The following is a 22,107-nucleotide window of genomic DNA, read 5'->3' on the forward strand; positions in this document are numbered from 1 at the left end:
AGGTGGCAGCAGCTTAGCTTTACCTTCAACATACACACAGTTTGAATATGGCATGTAGGTAGAGATACTACCATCATGTGGTTCTTGAATTCGTGGCAAGCTGGTGCTAGCCCTGTAATCGCCTCATGTAATTTCAATGTATGAATTTGTCTGTACTCCCAAACTGATTTGAATAATAGCTTGGCACACATGTCTGCAGTGACAGATCCTCACATAGTTAAGCAAACACTTAGATCTGTTCAGCAAAATGTATTATTTTGGCACAGCCTATGACACAAGTTTCAGGATGCTCCTATTGTAATACATAAAATATAGATCAAGGTGGTTTCACTGTACAGCTAAGCTCTCCCACAGTTTTTATTGAAATTTACAACATAATGATTTTTTTTATATATTAAAAAATACATTAAAGTCCCCTAGTCATTTTTACAATGCAAGCTGCTTCTCAAATGTCTCTGTGATGCAGTGCAAATAATATAATCCAAGTTTCTCAGCCCATCACATATTTGGCTGTTTGGAGATTTAAAATCCTGGGTCCCAAGAGATCGTCTGCTCAACTTCCTTTTCATTGAAACAAACAATTTCATCTCCCACTTGAAATGCTATGTTCTTGTCCAGACTGAGCCCACAATCCATGCCAGTCTTGACTACAGGGACATCATCTTTATGGTGCTTCATTGACGATAGGTATCCTAGGGAAAACAGACATACATAAAGCAAAAACTCCAAATTGTGCAACATTTATTACAAGGCGAGAAATGTTTAGAGTGCAGAGATTGCTCCAATCCAGACCATGTCTTAACTGTGACTAATTTTCATACAAGTCACAGCACTCCAGAGCACACTACTCAGAATCAGAATTGCAGAGTTGGAAGGGACCCTGAGAGTCAACTACTCCAACCCCCAGAAATGCAACAATCTCAGCTAAAGGATCCAGTGTTCTCATGGTTGCCACATACAGGATTTAACCATCAAATGCCTGGGTAAACAGTAATGTTTTCAAATTCCTCTGGAAAGTTAACAGTGTTGGAGACACACACCTCACATGAGATTATATGAACACACCTCTCCAATAATTCGACACAGTCATGCGGAAGAGAATCAGTAACTGATTCCACCTGGAGCTCTGCTACCCACAAAAAAATTCTACAAAGCATATTGGGAAAGTGTGTGTGACTGACATTTGACTGAGGAGGATCAAACTTTATTTTTGTATAAAGAGGTGCTTAAATATTGGTTCCTTATTCAGTCTATTTGTTATTTTTTTAGTAAGAAATTCACCTAGGGGAGGGGCAGAAAGCAGGCTTACGAAATCCAGGAGTTTCATACAATTGTGAGAACTGGGCAGTAAAACTGTCTGCTTAGGAAATCAACCGCTACTCACCTGTCCAAATAACTTCTTGATTACGAATTAATTTAAATTTCATCTTTCTGTCCAGCTGCCCCTTCTGTACTCTGCAGCCAGCTACTGGAACTGTACTTTTTCCAACTGTGACATCAAAGATTGCTAAAACAACAGCTGTTCCTAAGGAAAACAAAAAAGCATGAGAATCCTAAAAGTGTAAAAGTGCCATTTAGGCAGTCTCTGCTCATTAAAAAGGATACGAACATTAATTCCAATCAAAATACAAAAGCTAAGGTGACGTATCCAGTACTAAAAAAACCCCAGCATCCAGACTTTCCAAGTTAAAAGCTGGATTTTGTACAATTTAAATGACGTAACTGAACAAGTCTGCAATCTTCCCCCTTTCTTGTTTTGTAGTAACTCTGCAGCTTTAGCCTGTTTTACTTCATCCAACAAAGTTTTACTTAGCTCAGAGCTTAGACTCATTGAAATGAACGTGATTGGTAGATCCACTGAACTCAGTAGGTCTGTTCTGAGTAAAAGCTGAAGCCCATCCCTTTTCCCCCTAGTCTTGACCTACAGACGTTCTGTTCAAACTGCACCTCACCAAGTGCTGTAAGATTGCAGCAAACATTACAAGCAAAGTTTCGAGCACTGTATACCTGAAGGAGTGTCTCCAACCCCATCGTGCAGCCCAGCTGGACTCAAGGTCCAGCTCCGAGGGCTTTCTAACCTTGTGAGAAGCAAGGTTACAGGGAACCAGGCAGAGGGTCTTCTCAGTAGTCAACACCCGCCCTGTGGAACGCCCTCCCAGCAGATATCAAGGAAATAAACAACTATCTGACTTTTAGAAGACATCTGAAGGCAGCCCTGTACCAGGAAGTTTTTAATGTTTGATGTTTTACTGTGCTTTATGTTTTTAATTTGTTGGAAGCTGCCCAGAGTGGCTGGGGCAACCCAGTCAGATGGGTGCCATATAAATGAAGAACTATCATAATTATTATCTTGGCTGCCACAAGTCCTAGAAATTTGCATTAAAAAAGGAAAATAGATCCTTAGGAGGTGGCATTTCTGCAGCCGGTTACGGCACTGCGCATTTCTGCAGAGAATCCTGTCTCTGGTTTGTCACTATTCCATGAACATCAGTACTTTAAGAAAAAGGTAAGGTAAAGGACCCCTGGACGGTTAAGTCCAGTCAAAGGCGACAATGGGGTTGCGGCACTCATCTCGCTTTCAGGCTGAGGGAGCCGGCGTTTGTCCACAGACAGCTTTCCGGGTCATGTGGCCAGCATGACTAAACCGCTTCTGGCGCAACGGAACGCCGTGACGGAAACCAGAGCACATGGAAACGCCATTTACCTTCCCACTGCAGCAGTACCTATTTATCTACTTGCACTGGCCTGCTTTCGAACTGGTAGGTAGGCAGGAGCTGGAACAGAGCAACAGGATCTCACCCCGTTGTGCGGATTCAAACCACCAACCTTCTGATTGGCAAGCCCAAGAGGCTCAGTGACTTAGACCACAGCACCACCCGCATCCCGCTTTTAGAAATACCATGCTGAAACTGCTATCCCTTGAATGAAAGACTTCTGGTGTATCATCACGCCAAAGGTCCAGTGGCCAGACAGCTGCTTTTGGGAAGCCAACCACCCGGGCCAGCAATGCTTACCACCCACCCACCCACCCCTATTTCTGCCATCTCAAATTCAGAAGTATACCCAACACATGCTCCTCTAGAGAACAGGGCAGGGTGCTGCTCAGCTCCGCCTGTAAATCTTCAACAAGCCGGTAGATGATTTTGTGCATTTTCAACTTTATTCCCTTCTTGGCAGCCAGCTGCTCAATAGGTTTATTTGCGTTCACGTTGAACCCGTATACAACACCTGACAATGCAACAAAAGAGGGTAAGTGTAAAATTGCTATTTTACTTCTTCTTTCTAATGGATCAAATTAAGCATACTTTAAAAGTTCCAGAGTTGCTCTATTTACCAAACATTAAGGGCAGGGCTGAGTATATTCATGAAGAGAAAATCCAAAACATCTGCAGCATGGTAACATTCTGCACCAAGGAATGCTAAATTCTGAAACCCAACTGAATTGCACCCATTCGCACGCACCTGCTTATTTTGCATAATTTATTCCACATCTGAAAGAAAGAGATGGGGAAGAGACGTCTCGGGAACTGAAAATCCTACCCTACTCCTCTCTGACTTCCATGATTTCACCAAGCATTGCACACACACACACACACACACACACACACCTCAAGCCTATCTTTGCAGCCATGTGGGAGAGAGACCTCCTTTACAATAAAGATGAGTTTCTTGCAATGTTAAATTCTGTGCCCTGAATTCCCACAGCCATGCAGAAAGCCATTTATTTCGCTTCTAAAAACCTGCAAGTTACCTTTTGTCCCACAAAGGGCCTCAAGCTGACGTAATGAAAAGCATTACGTGAAGACTCTTAATCTTGCATGCAAGGCATTCAGAAATCAGGATGGTGCATGCAGCAACTACCCCTAAACCAGGAGAGTTAATGTGCAGCTCCAATAGCTGGCATCAAAGGTGCCAGCTGGCCACAGTCTTGACAGGTAACACAATGTGTCAAGGGCATGAGATACACATTCCTGACTTGCCTTGCAACATGGGTGGGAAAGTGCGTCCCGTTCTGCTCCATGGGAACCCTGCCTGCAGTCACTGCAGCACACCTTCTGTGTACAGTGGTACCTTGGGTTACAGACACTTCAGGTTACAGATGCTTCAGGTTAAAGACTCTGCTAACCCAGAAATAGTACCTCGGGTTAAGAACTTTGCTTCAGGATGAGAAGAGAAATCGTGCTCTGGCGGCACGGCAGCAGTGGAAGGCCCTATTAGCTAAAGTAGTGCTTCAGGTTAAGAACAGTTTCAGGATAAGAACGGACCTCCGGAACGAATTAAGTACTTAACCCGAGGTACCACTGTACTTTAAGGCCGGTTACTGAGCTGCTGACTGCTTGCAAGGCAAAGTGCTCTGGCTCTTCAGCCATCTAAGACACATGACTTTGTACCGCTTTCTTCAATGGCCACCCTTTACCTTTAAATGTCTCTGCGAGGTTTATGTCATTTTCGCTAATATCCCCAATCCCACAGTGGACCACGTCTAGTTCACACTCCTCATCGGCGTCGTAGGTGTCCAAGATGTTCAAGATGGCTTCCACAGAACCATCAACGTCACCTGAGCAGAGCAAAAGTCCCAGTGAGTTTAAATGCGAGTGGCACACACAAAACAAAGAATAGCACAACTAATTACTGTACAATCCATGAGGATCTTAAGTCTCATGCAATTAAATGAGAAGGAGCTGAGCAATGAATAGAGCTTTGATTAAACTCGCGGAAACTGTGTCTCACAGACACACTGAGAGCCAGTGTGGTGTAGTGGTTAAGAGCGATAAACTCGTAATCTGGGGAACCGGGTTTGTGTCTCTGCTCCTCCACATGCAGCTGCTGGGTGACCTTGGCCTAGTCACACTTCCCTGAAGTCTCTCAGCCTCACTCACCTCACAGAGTGTTTGTTGTGGGGGAGGAAGGAAAAGGAGGATGTTAGCTGCTTTGAGACTCCTTTGGGTAGTGATAAAGCGGGATATCAAATCCAAACTCTTCTTCTGAAATTAAAACCTCCCAGGACTTTCCAACAGTCTGATTAAAATGTTGTGGGGTTGCTCAATAAAGAAGAGTCTACAAGTACAGCCATTAACAGTCGTGACTGTTAGCATTGGTATTGTATTTGCATTATAAACGCATTTCACAAAGAATAACTGGTATGGGGAAAGGAGGTGGCAGTTGGCAAGCTACTCTGTTAGTTGATTCTTTGGCAGAACCGTGAGGGTGTCTGGAGGAGTTTGTGAGGACAGGCAAGCTATGGACTAGTAACTTATGCACCGCTATGAAGGCGTTTTGAAAACAAAAAGGACTAAAGCCTCTCTTGGGCTCAAGGGAGAGAAACACATTGTAGTCATTAACATTTACGTGAATAATACTTGCTGTTCAACTGTTGCCAACTTGACAAGTCTCAATTTATCTTCGGGTCTTGTGTATGGTGCCTAAGGTAAAGGTAAAGGTACCCCTGCCCGTTCGGGCCAGTCTTGCCAGACTCTAGGGTTGTGCGCTCATCTCACTCTATAGGCTGGGAACCAGCGCTGTCTGCAGACACTTCCGGGTCACGTGGCCAGCGTGACAAGCTGCATCTGGCGAGCCAGCGCAGCACACAGAACGCCGCTTACCTTCCCGCTGGTAAGCGGTCCCTATTTATCTACTTGCGCCCGGGGGTGCTTTCGAACTGCTAGGTTGGCAGGTGCTGGGACCGAACGACGGGAGCGCAGAACTGCCGACCGTGCGATCGGCAAGTCCTAGGCGCTGAGGTTTTACCCACAGCGCCACCTGCGTCCTGTGTATGGTGCCTATTTTATCATAAATGGCTAACAATGACAGGTGCCATTCTCAATGCCAGTTAAGCCACACCTGTGTGTCAGTTAAGTAGCATGAGGAAGGACCACGGTTCAAGCATTAAAACATTTGCTTTCGATGCAGGAGGACGACCTAAGTCCACTTTCCAACACCTCTGGGCAAGACTGTGGGAGCTCTGTCTGAAATCCTGGAAAGTCGCTACCAATCAGTGCAGACAATACTGAACTAGGCAGACCAATGGTCTCTCTTGATATAAGGCAGCTTCCTAGGTACCATGTGTGCCCTCTTGTGGGCCTTGCTTTCTCGAGGCTTCAAATGGTGCTGTCAGGGAACTGCCAGGGGCGAGAGGGGAAAAGCAGGATGGATCACAGAGAGCCCCCAAAGATTGTGGGAAGCAGCACCCCCTCAGCGGAGGAGAGTAACCACGCCTCCAGCGGAGAGGAGCTGCAGGGCTCGGGGGAGGCGAGACGATGCCAGGCACCCTGCCTGGGCAAAGCGGGGAGGAGAGAGGTCCTCCGTTACCCACGCCCTCCTTGCGCAGTAGGCTTCTGCGCAGAGAGGGGAAGCGCAGACTGGGTGTCAACAAACTACTCTGCTGGGGAAGGTTTAAGGACCGCCCACTCTCAGATTCTGCCAGTGAATGAGCCAGCCACGGGATAGAGACACTCTTCATGGTGAAGGTTTTTTCTGGCACCAATAACAAGGGTTTACAGCTGACCAGGGAGGAATTTGCCTGATTGCTTGATTGCTCTTGAGCAATCCCCTGATACCATTACAGGTGCTATTTAATATTATATGGGGAAGTGCACCCCGCCCAGCCCACTGCCTCGGTGCTGGGGAATAATAATAATAATAATAATAATAATAATAATAATAATAATAATAATAATAATAGCAGCTCTTGGGAGCAGGACAAACCCAACTGAGTAAGAAGGACTCCACCTTTGATGATGATGTGCAGCACATTTTTGTCACTCTCCCCTTTTTCTTTCGGTCGTATAGTCAGGAGATGCTTTTTGCTCTTGTACACGGCTGCCCTTCTCTGCTTCCAGGACATGTTTTCCATGCCTTCTCTGTCCTTCTTGTAGGCGTCCCTGTGCTCCTTCTGCTTCGCCTCGATGACCTCTAGGTCCTTCTTCGCCTTCTCTTGTTGCTCGGCGTAGCTTCTCCACTCAACAACTTCACGAGCCCTTTGCTTGGCAGAAGAACAAAAGAGCTGCCTCTCTGATCTAGCAGGATAGCTGGGATCCCAGGATCTGGGCTCCCACCTCCATCTGCAGCCCCCACCCAACAGCCCAAGGGTTCCCCTCCCACCAGCAATTTATTTTTGGTGTGCACCGAGAGCTACAGAGGGAAGTGGGGAACTGTGTTCGGTACCTGGAAGGGAAGGTAGTAGTCAAACCTACATCTGCAGCACTGACCAGCCAGATATTAACAGCTCAAACTAGGATGGAGTCAGCCACTGCAGCTGGTACTCAAATATATGTTGCCTCCAAACACAGCTGTTCTGTTTAAATTATCTTAGGTTTTTTTAAAACTATATTTTTTGCCTTACACTTTTTATTATTACTTCATTTTAATTTTTTATTCATTTGTGTACCACCCTATACTCTTAGATCTCAGGGTGGTTTGCAATATATAATCACGATATAAAAAACACAAGATAAGTAATAAAAATAAGAACAATAACACACTAAAAATCTACCCCCCCCCCAAAAAAAAAACATTAGAAAGGGCTTCGGATGACAATCAGCCAAAGGCCTGGTTGAAGAGGAATGTTTTTGCCTGGTGCCTAGAGGTGTATAATGAAGGTGCCAGGCAAATCTCCCCAGGGAGAGAATTCCATAAGTGGGGGGCTACTGCAGAGAAGGCCCCTTCTCATGTTACAACCCTCCAGACCTTTTGTGGAGGAGAAGTGGTCAATGAGGTAATTATGCTTCTGGTGGCTTGAGGAAGATCAGAACAAGCGCCACTAAGTGCACAGAGATTGTGGGGCCCACTGTGCTCTCCATGAGCCGCTGCACCCTGCCATCTTAGGTACAGTGGTACCTCAGGTTAAGTATTCATTCTGGAGGTCTGTTCTTAACCTGAAACTGTTCTTAACCTGAAGCACCACTTTAGCTAATGGGGCCTCCCGCTGCTGCCGCACTGCCGGAGCACGATTTCTGTTCTCATCCTGAAGCAAAGTTCTTAACCCAAGGTACTATTTCTAGGTTAGCGGAGTCTGTAACCTGAAGTGTATGTAACCTGAAGCGTATGTAACCCGAGGTACCACTGTAATGGAGTGGAAGAAAGCAGGATGCAAACAGCTTGCACACAGCTTCTGTTCCAGCAGTGTAAATAGCTTCTTGAGCTGCCACAGCCGAAGCCAATCCGTGTTCATTAATTCTGCTCCTTCTCTCTAGTACAGGGATGGGGGCCCAATGTGGCCATCCTGATATTGTTGGGCTCCAACTCCCATCAGCCTCGGAAAGATGGGAGTTGCAGCCCAACAACATGGGGAAGGCTGCAGGTTCTCCATCCCTGCCCTGGTAGCTTGTCCCTGCTGCTTCCCCCCCCCCCAGAGGCCTGGAGCCCAAGGTGAGTGTGTCCTCATTGCCCAGTGAGAGGACCCACCTTGGGGGCGCCAGGCTTAAATGCTGAATGGGAAATCTGTGGTACCTCAGACTCTACTTCAAGGATTTCCTCTCCGGCTGAAGGAACCTCCTTCCATCCCACAATCTCCACTGGCATGCTTGGAGGGGCAACGTCCATGGCCTTGCCGTTCTCGTCAAACATCATACGCACTTTGGCCCAGCTTTTCCCTGCAACCAGAATACAGCCCTTTCTCAGACTGCCTCTCTGGATGATGGCAGTGGTCACTGGACTAGAGGGGAGAAGGAGGGAAGATCGCGTTTGAATTCGTACAGCCAATTTTATGCCACTAATTTTATTTGCATTTTTTTCCATAGTGAGCTGTCTTGAGATGAGTTATAGCATATGTGGATGGTAGCAAACATATTCGCAATGCATATGCTTTCTGTTTACAGTGGTACCTCGGGTTAAGAACTTAATTCGTTCCGGAGGTCTGTTCTTAACCTGAAACTGTTCTTAACCTGAAGCACCACTTTTGCTAATGGGGCCTCCTGCTGCCGCCGTGCCGCCGGAGCATGATTTCTGTTCTCATCTTGAAGCAAAGTTCTTAACCCGAGGTACTATTTCTGGGTTAGCAGAGTCTGTAACCTGAAGCGTATGTAACCCGAGGTGCCACTGTACTTTGATATCTGTTTTATCACACTTGAGCCCGGCCCTTCCAAATAGTTCATGTGAAGAGAATCAGAACTTACAGGATTAAACAGTTCTGAGTGACGTCTCACATCATGAGGCGTGGCTATGTTCACATACGGGAATGTTCTCTGTGTGTGAGTTCTCTTTCGGTTTTGACCAAGAGGCGAAAGATGTGCGCTCTTTCACCGGGCTGATTTAAGATGTTTTGCCACACGATTAAAGACTGTTGGAGATAAGCAACAAGCCTGCGTACAGTCTGATTTATTACCCACACACTGCAACAGTTTCTACCGCTGTGGAGACTCTGCTGAAGCGAAGCTTAGAGAGAGCTAGGCACAGGAGCGCAGTGGCGCGCAGCAGAATGTGCCGGACGCCATCATAAAGCCACAGTTCAGGACAGTGTACAGTGGTGCCTCGCAAGACGGAATTAATCCGTTCCGCGAGCCTCTTCGTCTAGCGGTTTTTCGTCTTGCGAAGCAACCCTATTAGCGGATTAGCACTATTAGCGGTTTAGCGGCTATTAAAGGCTTAGCGGCTATTAAAGGCTTAGCGAATTAGCGGCTAAAAGGCTATTAGTGGCTATTAAAGGCTTAGCGAATTAGCGGCTAAAAGGCTATTAGTGGCTATTAAAGGCTTAGCGGATTAGCAGCTAAAAGGCTATTAGCGGCTTAGAAAAAGGGGGGAAAGCGGAAAAAAATCGGAACACTTGCAAGACGTTTTCATCTTGCAAAGCAAGCCCATAGGGGAAATCGTCTTGCGAAGCAGCTCAAAAACAGAAAACCCTTTCGTCTAGCGGGTTTTCCGTCTTGCGAGGCATTCGTCTTGCGGGGCACCACTGTACCTAGATTCCCTACTCCTTAAGTCAGGGATGGGGAAATCAGTGGTCCTATAGATGTTGCTGGGCTTCAACTCCCCTCAGCTCCAACCAACAATCAGGTATGATGGGAAATGTAGGTCTGCAATATCTGGAGGGCCGCTGATTCGCTAATATCACCAACCCCACAGTTCCTTACCCCTGTTAGGTGAATTATGATGGAGATAAGGATCAGTCCCAAGTTCACCCACTACATTCCCGGTGGCTCTCCTGTGGCTTCCCAGAAGCACAGAAAGAGATAAATCGGTTGCACGCTGGGTTCAATAGCCTAACCTCGCTTAGTGTTGCAGTAACAGAAGCCACTTTGCTTCTAAATAACAGGAAATGGAAATGCAACAGGAAATGGAATTTGGACATCTGGAACTGGGCATGGATTAAAGGATATATATCAAGGGAGGAGAAAATTATGGAATATTATTCATAGAATCATAGAGTTGGAAGAGACCACAAGGGCCATCGAGTCCAACCCCCTGCCAAGCAGGAAACACCATCAGAGCACTCCTGACATATGGTTGTCAAGCCTCTGCTTAAAGACCTCCAAAGGAGACTCCACCACACTCCTTGGCAGCAAATTCCACTGTCGAACAGCTCTTACTGTCAGGAAGTTAATTCCAATATGTGATTGCAGTAGAGAGATTTTAACATGGACATGGATGGAAAAATATAGAGGACTGGTGGTGGCAATTAATGGAGATAACATTGAAGAAAAAAGCATGGTTGATTGACATTTACCAATAATAATAGTAATAATAATGACTCAAATGACTAGTGATACTGTCAAGGAATGAAGGGGCGTGTGCCTGTGGCTCACCCTTTTCCTTTATCTGTACGAGACTCTATGATGGTGCCTTCCACGGGGCCCGTAGAGTCTGCCTTCAGTTCCAACACCTCCGCAAGAGCCACGGTTGCCTCTGCTAAAGCCATCAAGTTGTCACCCTACGCCAAACAAAGACAGTTCAGAAAAGAGCTGAGTCACTTGGGATCAAGGAAATGACACATCAGTTACGTTACGACAGGAGATGAATAGCTCTAAAATCTGGATTACTGCATAGGCGGCAGTTTGAGGATGGGGATGATTTAAACCCCTCTGCATGGAGACTGTCATTGTGTGGCCAGGTATTCCTTCATGTCCAGGAACATGCATCAGCATCAGGGAATTTTTCCCCAACCCACAGTACTTCCTTTGCTGGGTTGTGGGTTTTCTGATCATTTGCAATGGCATGAGGAAAAGACATCCAATCTGTATGGTCCGTCATATAGCAGCTTTGTTGCTGCCTCTGCTCTTTAAGGAGGCAACCCTAGGGCTATAGGATAAACAGAGAGAGGCCAGAAGTTGAATTCTACCTCCTTGCTGCTACCGAAACATGGCCCTACCAATGGATGCCGGTAGAGTCAAAGAGGGTGTTTCGAGGGAGCACCAGGAAACAGCTTGAATCGGACAGATCCAAAAGCCCAGGTGATGGTGTAAATCACACCTTTGTATTACCCTCCAAAACAGGGTTTCTAAGAACCCACAAAATGGACCTCCCTTCTGCCCTGCTGGTGAAAACACAGCAGGGCTTAGCTGCCTACGGCAGCGAAATCATCTTTGCGTCCCACTCATTTTAGGATTGCAGATTTAGTTGTTTATTCAGCCTCGAAAATTAACATTTGCCCCAACTAATTCTCTCCCAGATCGATGTAAGAAACATCTTAGCGTTAATCTAATGATCTGTAGTTCTACACCTGCGGACACACAAGAATGGCACAAGCATTTTTATTTTGCACTGTGAAAAGCACTACAAATTACCTTCCAGAATTAGCTGGAACCAGCTTATGGGGAAAGGAAACATGCTTCTGGAAATAACGCACTTCCAGAAATGAAGCCCACCTATGACCCGCGGTTAGTATCGTGACAACAGGTTAAAATTACCTTTAGTGCTGAAACATGGACAGCCTGAACATCTCCTCCGTATTCTTCGCAAACCACATTGTGAGCCAGAAGCTCTTTCTTCACTCTATCCGGGTCGGCTTCAGGCTTGTCACATTTATTAATGGCAACGATAATTGGAACTGCGAGAGAAAAGAAAACGGGGAAGAATGCCAAAGTCCAAACAGCAAAGCATGGGAAGCAGCAAACCAAAGACGTTTCCCCAAAACTACAGTTCAATCGAGTGAAAGAATATTTATTTGTGAAGCTATCAGAATGAGCAGCTCGCAAACAGGTAAGCACCTGACCTAAGGGCCTTGGAAAAAAGTGAAGGCTTTCAGTGATTACTGTATTTTTTTGCTCTATTAAGACTCACTTTTTCCCTCCTAAAAAGTAAGGGGAAATGTGTGTGCGTCTTATGGAGCGAATGCAGGCTGCGCAGCTATCCCAGAAGGCAGAACAGCAAGAGGGATTGCTGCTTTCACTGCGCAGCGATCCCTCTTGCTGTTCTGGCTTCTGAGATTCAGAATATTTTTTTTTCTTGTTTTCCTCCTCCAAAAACTAGGTGCGTCTTATGGTCTGGTGCATCTTATAGAGAGAAAAATACGGTATGTATGCTATTTGACCAATGGCACTTATCTCTCCCTTCCTCCCACCCACTTTAAAGAAAAGTGCTGTACCTTTGGCATTTTTAGCGTGTTGAATAGATTCCACAGTCTGCTTCATTACGCCATCTTCTGCGGCTACCACCAATATGACAATATCTGTGACATGTGTACCTCTTGCCCTCATGGCTGAAAATGCAGCATGGCCAGGTGTATCCAGAAATGTTATTTTTTCTCCAGAAGGCAAACGCACTGCAAAAAACCCAAAACAAAAACCCCAACAACAATCAAATCTATACAGCACTACTGTAAAAATTATAAATGCATGTCAAAAATCTATGCCCCACAGAGCTCCATGGGTCTTGTTCCCCACCAAAAAATGGTTACACGATTGCAGACTGCTCAAATTCCTTTTGGACATGGATTCTGTTAAGGTAGCAACAGTTCTTCACAAAGCCAAACTCAGGGAATCTGCTAAACATATATTTCTGATATCTTTTATTTTTTAAAGGTTTCTTTTACTGTCACTGCTGCAGTCCCAAGCGCCACTGTATGCCTTCATGATAAATATTATTTTCTTGGAAGCCGCGCCCCTTATTCTTGAAGCTGGTCTTCATTTCCGTACTGTACAGCAGAGTAGCGTCAGCAACTCAACCTTTAGATCTGGGACTGTTTTCTGACACTAAAACACCTTAGGAAACAAGATTGTGTGGAGATCCCAAGGAATCCTGGGGGCTGTAGTTTGTTCAAGGGTGCTGAGGGGAGACCCTTAACAGCTATGACCGTTAAAGTGGTCCAAGAGTTCTTTAAATGTATGGTGTGGATGGGACAATCCGAGGAAAAGTCAGCGTAATTATCAATGCACGTTAAAATGACTCTGATACCGTATTTTTCGCCCTATAGGATGCACTTTTTCCCCTCCAAAAATGAAGGGGAAATCTGGGTGCGTCCTATGGGGCGAATGCAGGCTTTTGCTGAAGCTTGGAGAGCGAGAGGGGTCGGTGCGCACCGCCCCTCTCGCTCTCCAGGCTTCAGGAACACATCCGCAGCCTAGGCAGCCCTACGGGAGGCCCGGCAGGGATGTCTAGGCTGCGGATAGCAGCCTGCTGCCCAGCACGAGGGGTGCCCTGAAGCAGAGCGCCCCCCCACGCCAGACAGACATCCGCAGCGTGGGGAGCCTTGCAAGAGTTCCCCGCAAGGCTCCCACGCTGCGGATAGCAGCCTGCCGCCCGGCGCGAGGGGCGCCCTGAAGCAGAGCGCCCCTCCGCGCCAGGCAGACACCCGCAGCGTGGGGAGCCTTGCAGGAGTTCCCCGCAAGGCTCCCCACGCTGCGGATAGCAGCCTGCCGCCCGGCGGGCAGGGCGCCCTGAAGCAGAGCGCCCCTCGCGCGGGGCAGACATCGGCCAGCCCCACAAGCTCGGGGGACAGCAGGGAGGCGCAGCGCCGCCATCCCGCTGTTCCTCGACCTGGTTCTGTTTCCCCGACCTGCTTTTGGGGGGGAAATAAAGGGGGAAAAAATTCCCTTTATTTCCCCCCCCAAAAAAACTAGGTGCGACCTATGGGACGGAGCGTCCTATGGGACAAAAAATACGGTAAATCATACCAAGAAAGGCACCGATATGCTGCGTGATGCCGCCTGCTTCCATTGCTGCCACCTGAGTTTTCCTCAGCGTGTCAAGCAACGTGGTTTTCCCGTGGTCGACGTGGCCCAGGATGGTAACAACTGGAGGCCTTGGAGTTAATGAAGCAGGATCTGCAGGAGGCCTGCAATGAACAGAAACACGCAAGGCTTGCAAATGAAGTCAACCAGGAGTCAGCAAACTTTTTCAGCAGGGAGCCGGTCCACTGTTCCTCAGACCTTGTGGGGGGCTGGACTATATTTGGGGGGGGGAGAGAACCTATGCCCCACAAATAACCCAGGACGCGGGTGGCGCTGTGGTCTAAACCACAGAGCCTAGGACTTGCCGATCAGAAGGTCGGCGGTTCAAATCCCCGCAACGGGGTGAGCTCCCGTTGCTTGGTCCCTGCTCCTGCCCACCTAGCAGTTCAAAAGCACGTCAAAGTGCAAGTAGATAAATATGTACTACTCCGGCGGGAAGGTAAACGGCGTTTCCGTGCACTGCTTTGGTTCCCCAGAAGCGGCTTAGTCATGCTGGCCACATGACCCGGAAGCTGTACGCCGGCTCCCTCGGCCAATAATGCGAGATGAGCGCCACAACCCCAGAGTCAGCCATGACTGGATCTAATGGTCAGGGATCCCTTTACAAATAACCCAGAGATGCATTTTAAATAAAAGGACACATTCTACTCATGTAAAAACACCAGGCAGGCCCCACAAATAACCCAGAGATGCATTTTAAATAAAAGGACACATTCTACTCATGTAAAAACACACTGATTCCTGGACTGTCTGTGGGCCGGATTGAGAAGGCAATTGGGCCAGATCCGGCCCCGGGCCTTAGTTTGCCTACCCATGAAGTAAACCCTCCTTGTGTTTCTCCTTAACATTTTCCTCTTAACAGATCCCTTAAAATTCCTGAGCATCAATGACCTCAGCATGCGATCCTCAGCAACGAGTCACAGCCCAATGCCAGTAGCCTGCCAAGATGTGGTATTTTCTTCTTCAGGAAATGGAGTACGCATGGATATGTGGCTAAATGAAACGGGGTGCTCTCTTCACAGCAAAGGGCTTTACTTCAGTCAGCGCTTCTTTGTTTATTGAGTTATAGAAACTAAAAGATCTGAGAAGGGTTTATTTCAAATACTACTGACCAAATGAGATTTCCATAACAGCTAAAATGGTTTTTATTTGGACTCGTAGACAGAAGCACAGGAATCGTTTTCCAAAGTATTTCTTATCAATAAAAATTTCAGTGTGGCGCAAGCATATTTTTATTCTGAAAGCGCGGCACAGAGAAAAATGGTTGAGAACCACTGGGCTAGAGGATAAGCAAAGCAAAAGGGGTGTGGACAGAGAGAAAACAAAATTGGCTCAATATTAATTAAGGCTTTGATTGACTATTTAATTTCTATACTGCTTAACACACTGAAAATATCTCTAAGCGGTATACAAATAACTGAAGCAACAACAGACAACTTAAAACAAAATATTATGAAAATGCAGTTAGATATAATTTGTACATTCATATAAAGTTACTAATATTTTTAAATCAATATTAGCACACACAAAAACCTAAGCGAAAAGTTAGGATCCAAGCCTGTGAATGAGTATCAAAGACTATAGACATTAAACATAAGCCGGAATAGCAAAAGGGCGATGGAAAACAGGGTCTGCATAAACCTAGCAACCAAAATCAATTAACCCAAGCCATTACCTCTTTACGGCATCTTTGTTTTCTTTGATTTTGTCTTCTTTCAACTTGGCCCATTTGTGTTTCATGCCGGATTTTTGAACGATGTCCTTGATCAACACTTCATCCAGGACCGAGTCGGGTTCTAGGGCATCTATATCAACGCTCGTGTTTAGCAAGGCTTCGTATATATTATCTGAAAACAGAAACGGAAAGTTGTATTGGTCAGTGCACCAACCTCAGGAAGAACATGGTTGATGAAGAAGAAGAAGAGTTTGGATTTGATATCCCGCCTTTCACTCCCTTTAAGGAGTCTCAAAGCGGCTAACATTCTCCTTTCCCTTCCTCCCCCACAACAAACACTCTGTGAGGTGAGTGGGGCTGAGAGACTTCAAAGAAGTGTGACTGGCCCAAGGTCACCCAGCAGCTGCATGTGGAGGAGCGGAGACGTGAACCCGGTTCCCCAGATTACAAGACTACCGCTCTTAACCACTACACCACACTGGCTCTAAGAAGAAGAAGCAGCTCTAAGAAGAGCCTGCTGGATCAGGCCAGTGGCACATCTGGGGCAGCATCCTGTTCTCACATTAGCCAACCAGATGCTTATGGGAAGCCCAAAAGCAGGAAGTGAGAACAACTGCACTCCCTCCCACTTGTGATTCCGAGCAACTGCCAATTGGACGCACACTGCCTTCAACAATGGAAGTAAAACATAGCAATTTGAACTACCGTATTTTTCGCTCTATAAGACGCACCAGACTACAAGACGCACCTAGTTTTTGGAGGAGGAAAACAAGGAAAAAAATATTCTGAATCTCAGAAGCCAGAACAGCAAGAGGGATCGCTGTGCAGTGAAAGTAGCAATCCCTCTTGCTGTTCTGGCTTCTGGGATAGCTGCGCAGCCTGCATTCGCTCCATAAGACGCACACACATTTCCCCTTACTTTTTAGGAGGGGAAAAGTGAGTCTTATAGAGCAAAAAATACGGTACTTGGAGCCTAGCTGGATACGGTCTTTGTCACACAGGGACTTGCAGTCACCACCACAGCAGCTGCTGAATTCAAGCCTGGATTTCAGTGCTGTATAGTTAAAGCTATGGTTTTCCCAGAAGTGATGTATGGAAGTGAGAGCTGGACCATAAAGAAGGCTGATCGCTGAAGAACTTATGCTTTTGAATTATGGTGCTGGAGGAGACTCTTGAGAGTCCCATGGACTGCAAGAAGATCAAACCTCTCCATTCTGAAGGAAATCAGCCCTGAGTGCTCACTGGAAGGACAGATCCTGTAGCTGAGGCTCCAATACTTTGGCCACCTCATGAGAAGAGAAGACTCCCTGGAAAAGATCCCGATGTTGGGAAAGATGGAGGGCACAAGGAGAAGGGGATGACAGAGGATGAGATGGTTGTACAGTGTTCTTGAAGCTACCAACATGAGTTTGATGAAACTGCGGGAGGCAGTGGAAGACAGGAGTGCCTGGCGTGCTCTGGTCCATGGGGTCACAAAGAGTCGGACACGACTAAACGACTAAACAACAAAATTTATCACTACCACCTTGGGGAAATATATTTCACATGTGGGGGGAAAACTCTAAATGAAACAAGCTAAAGAAGTACAACAAAGGGTTTCCCATTCTCCTCTCCCAACCCCCCACCGCAAAAAAAACCCCCATCCAACTGGGACCAATTCTATGGCAAATTCATTTAATTCAAACCTTTCTCGGATGAAAGTAGCTCAAGCACATCGGAAGCAGATGGCTGAGGAATGCTCTAGAGGATGAAAGACATCTTACACAAACCTCCTTTATGGCACTGGAAAGGCAGGAAATCTTGAAACAATTAAAATGGGCTAATGAGGGACATAAGCTCCGCTGCAGGACTCCCAAGTCAGCAGATACAAGGCCCACATTCTCCTGTCTTGTCAGCAAAGGAAACTGCAATATACTGAGTTAGACTATTGGTCCATCTATCTCAGGGTCTCTTCAAGGTTTCAGACAGGAGACATTGCCAGCGCTGCCTGGAGAGGCTGTGAACTCAATTGTATGCATGCAGGGCAGATGCTATACTGAGCTTCACTAAAAGGGGATTCAAGTGGGAGCAGCTGAGAATGAATTCTGATGATGGTAACCTTTGCAAAGTCAAAGAAACAGTCTCACCTATGTCTTTATGCATGGCTTTTGCAAGGTCTTCTACGGTCATCCTGGACATTATCTCAACCTCCTGCTTCTCTGGTTTTGGTTGTACATGTCGCTGTTTCTCCTTGGCTGATTTCTTTCTCTGCAAGGGAGTTCAAGGAGTGCACATGGGATGGATGGAAGGGGAAGCAGTTTCAAGCAAAGCTGTAAAATCTTAAAACGCAATGCCTGCTTTGCTTATACGGCAGCCGGACACACACAGCTATGTAAGAAAGATCCACAGGGGCTCAGCTCTGGTGAACAAAGTGCTGATGCACTTTGAAAGAGGAACAATTAAACCATATGTTGTGCCGTATTACCATTTTTCATCTTGTTTCCAATGGTTTCCACTTTTGTCATTTCAAGATGGGCTGGGCAAAAGGCACACTTGAATTTGTTCGGAACAGATCAAACACTTTTACTCGACGTTTCTTTTGCATTAACCATCGTTTTTGTTTCCCTACAAAATACCCTGAAGGTTCCTCCACAAAACAGCGCCAGCTTTCATTCCACAGGCACACACAACAGGAATTCTTGGAAGCAAGAATAAAGTAGCTGTTAATTACCTCCTTGGTTGTTAAAAGCCTGAATTGTGAGCTGGTGTCTGGCTGCCAGAGCAGGGGGTGCAGCTGAACTGGGCACATGGGGTAGGCAGATGACAAGACAGGCTTCCACTGTGTTCGGTGTCCTTTCCCATAAGCCAGGGAGTGCAGCTGCCGGCAAGCACGATGCAACTGGCCCAAGTTCTCCAGCGTCAGCATCACCCTCCAGTTCATTTCTTCTCTGAAGGAAAGGATATAATGAGTCACCTTTCAAGATATATGGACCATTAGAAGCCACAAATGGGAACAAAAAGTGGCACCAGGTGCAAAAGAGGAACAGGAATGCTGTGTCTTCCATGGCTGTGTGGAAGAGGAAATGTCAGCGGGAAATGTTTATTGGGGTGTGTGAGAGAGAGAAAACCATGTTTACTGTATCTGAAGAAGTATGCATGCTCACAAAAGCTTATACCCAGAACAAACTTAGTTGGTCTCTAAGGTGCTACTGGACAATTTTTTAATTTATTTTGACATGCTTACTGTAATTCAATATTCTACATAACTATTGTAAACCACAGAGGCCCCCATCTTCCTTTGTTCCTGGCACCCTAATCAGAAAATAATAATAGGTTGTCATGTCCAGACTCCAAGAAAAAAATCTGGCAACGTTATGAATCAAAAGGAGGAATCTCCCCAGATGTGGACTGTGCTGCAGTGATGGAAGAAGCTGCACACAGCAAAGATGAGAAGGCTGTCAACAGACAGCTTTTCCAAGTCATGTGGCCAGCATGACTAAGCCGCTTCTGGTGAACCAGAGGAGCGCATGGAAATGCCGTTTACCTTCCCGCCGGAGCGGTACCTACCGGTATCTACTTGCACTTTGACGTGCTTTCGAACTGCTAGGTGGGCAGGAGCAGGGACCGAGCAATGAGAGCTCACCCCGTCGCGGGGATTCGAACCGCTGGCCTTCCGATTGGCAAGCCCTAGGCTCAGTGGTTTAGACCACAGCGCCACCTGCGTACCCCTAGTTCCATAGGTCTGCTTTTAATTCCTTTTCTTCTTTTTTAAACTTTTCTTGATGTTATTTCTCTGGTTTTATGTTTCTTTATTGTTGTAAACTGCTGTGTGTGTGTGTGTGTGTGTGTGTGTGTGTATGTATACACACACACATTACAAATACTTCTGTAAAACAAGAAAATCTTTAATAATAAAAAAATGAAATATATATATATATATACAGGATATGAAGGTCTTATTTTTATCTGTAAGCCTGCTTTGAGTCACTGTCAAGCAAAAAAAAGGGGGGGTAAATAAATACAGTAACAATAACAGTAGTAGAAGACAGAAAACAGAGGGACACAGACATTCAAAGGGGGCCAGGGGTATTATAATAATAATAATAATAATGATGATGATGATGATGGCCGTGGGCTTTGTGACATGAACTCTATGGCAAATGGGCCGCTCTTCCTTATATGGAGAGAAAAGGAACAGGGCGGGTGAGGGAACAGCCAATCCTGCTCCAAGGCTCCCGTTCGTCCATTCAAATCAGCGGGAGAAAACTGACAAGCCCCGCCCACATTCTCATTGCTTCAGTCCCCTCGCCGTGCGGCTTCCCTCCTGCTTTGCCACCACCCTGCCTGAAGGTGGCGCTCGCGCTCCTCGGCCGCTAACAGCTTTTTTAAAAAACCAAAACCACCCACCCCTCGCGCATGCGCATCCCAACCGCCGCGTCTCGAGACAGGGCCGTTAGGAAAGCCGCTGTGGCCGCCGCCGCTTCTCGTGCTGGTATTCCGCGCCGTCCTCGCCGCCACCCCCCGCACCGAGCACGCCCACCCGGGTGCGTGTGTTTCTGTAGCTACCTGTTCTCCCGAAGAAGTCTGCCTTCTCCCTCTCCCTCAGCGCGGAGCCGAAGGCCCCAGCGCAACCCTTGAAAAGAAAAGAAGAGGAAAGGTGTTCTTCATGCCGAGTTCTTCACTGAGCATGCGCCACCCTTCCCGAGCATGCTCGGTGGCGGCGGCCGAAGCCCTGGAGCTCTTCTCTTGCCCTCACTTGGGAAGGGCGGAGCCGCAACTCACGTGGTGAAAAGGGATGTTAGAAAGCTGCTGAGTGACAGCGGAATAAGCCCCTGGCTGAGTTCTATAGGTTTTGCTTCCTAGTAATTAATTTTCAGCTGATGTTTGTCGCAAGTTTACTTGAAGCTGTCTATTTATATACCCACTTCCTGCCAGGACGCAAAAGTTGGTTTACAATGTTAAAACTGAAGCCACAAAATAAACCGTATAAAGTGTAACGTTGGGGTCTGTGCTGATTTTGAGTCGTCCCTGAGGGTTGCATTTACCTCCCTCACTTATATGAGGCAGAAGTTCCACTGTATTCGGTGCTGCAAAATAAATGCAAATAAATAAATGCAACCCACTCCTTTGTTCAATGGTAAAGGTAAAGGGACCCCTGACCATTAGGTCCATTCGTGGCCGACTCTGGAGTTGCGCCACTCATCTCGCTTTATTGGCCGAGGGAGCTGGCATACAGCTTCCGGGTCATGTGGCCAGCATGACTAAGCCGCTTCTTGTGAACCAGAGCAGTGCATGGAAACACCATTTACCTTCCCACCAGAGCGGTACCTATTTACTTGCACTTTGACGTGCTTTCGAACTGCTAGGTTGGCAGGAGCAGGAACCGAGAACGGGAGCTCACCCCGTCACGGGGATTCAAACCGCCGACCTTCTGATCAGCAAGTCCTAGGCTCTGGTTTAACCCACAGCGCCACCCGCATCCATTGATTGTTCAATTATATTTGCATCCAAATAAGCAGGGAGAATATTTGCAGCCTTATTTGCGGTGGCATATTGCAGCTTTAGTCTGCCCTAGCCTTGGTGTTTGTTTTTAAGCAAAAGTAGAGTTTTTCCATGAGTTGGTATTCCTACATGTACTTACCTCAATGGGACGACCTCCTAAGTAGACATGTATACCGTACTAGACTTGTATTGTTAAACTAGGCAGAAGTTCTGTCTTCCATATGATGGCGAGCGATTGGAATTTTTAGCAGCTGCAAGGATGGGCAGATTGTTAACAGCTGCAAATTTAACAATAAAAAACATGGATGTAATATAGAAATTTACGGTGACAAAGACGAACCCCACCCCCACTCCCAGATTATGGCTGTGTGTGCTGTTTCTTAAGCAAAACTGGAAGACTGAAACAATATTACTTATTTCCTCTTTTGATTCTCCATTATACAGCCCATGTTTAATTCATTTTTCTTTTTTCTCCTTTGGGTAGTCAGACACATTCTTTTGGGGTGTTCAAACATTGTTTAACATGCATTATCACATACAAAGTTTCTGAAGTATTCAAGCACAGTAATTTTGACATGACACCAGCTGCAATCCCCTTTGCACCTATTTGGGTTCAGTGGCGCTTACTTTCGAGTAAATTTGCACAGGGTTGTACTGATAGTCTAAGCTCTAATTTTCTTTCCTGCCAAGGCACTATAATTTGCAGCAATCCTCTGCTCCTTCCTCCCAGGCCCAATAAAAAAATCCGCCTTCCTCTCCTCAGGCTAAAGAGCACTTGCTTGCACTGTGTCATTTGGGATTATCCCTGGGGTTTCTCTGCATTGTTAATGTGAGGGGAGGGCAGAAGAA

The 22,107-nt window shown here is 46.5% G+C and overlaps 1 protein-coding gene across 2 annotated transcripts; it reads right to left on the reverse strand.

Moving 5' to 3' along the window:
* Nucleotides 1-325: 325 nt before the first annotated feature.
* Nucleotides 326-20,758, reverse strand: MTIF2 (mitochondrial translational initiation factor 2). 2 transcript variants are annotated; one of them, XM_083494376.1, is made up of 15 exons: nt 20,323-20,758; nt 19,716-19,743; nt 18,488-18,703; nt 17,904-18,024; nt 15,778-15,949; nt 14,046-14,206; nt 12,518-12,694; nt 11,841-11,980; nt 10,740-10,864; nt 8,449-8,653; nt 6,730-6,982; nt 4,418-4,558; nt 3,064-3,228; nt 1,385-1,525; nt 326-692 (listed from the first exon to the last, which is right to left on the reverse strand). In XM_083494376.1, the coding sequence occupies exons 3-15, from the start codon at nt 18,695-18,697 to the stop codon at nt 523-525; spliced, it is 2,181 nt and encodes a 726-aa protein (XP_083350502.1). In that variant the 5' UTR covers nt 18,698-18,703; nt 19,716-19,743; nt 20,323-20,758; the 3' UTR covers nt 326-522. The 2 variants fall into 2 exon arrangements, with proteins under 2 accessions (XP_083350502.1, XP_083350501.1); XM_083494375.1 differs by lacking the exon at nt 19,716-19,743 and having other exon boundaries at nt 18,488-18,704; nt 20,323-20,757.
* Nucleotides 20,759-22,107: the final 1,349 nt, after the last annotated feature.

Source organism: Podarcis liolepis (genome assembly GCF_965112155.1).
Source record: "Podarcis liolepis genome assembly, chromosome: 3".
Taxonomy (NCBI): Eukaryota; Metazoa; Chordata; class Lepidosauria; order Squamata; family Lacertidae; genus Podarcis; species Podarcis liolepis.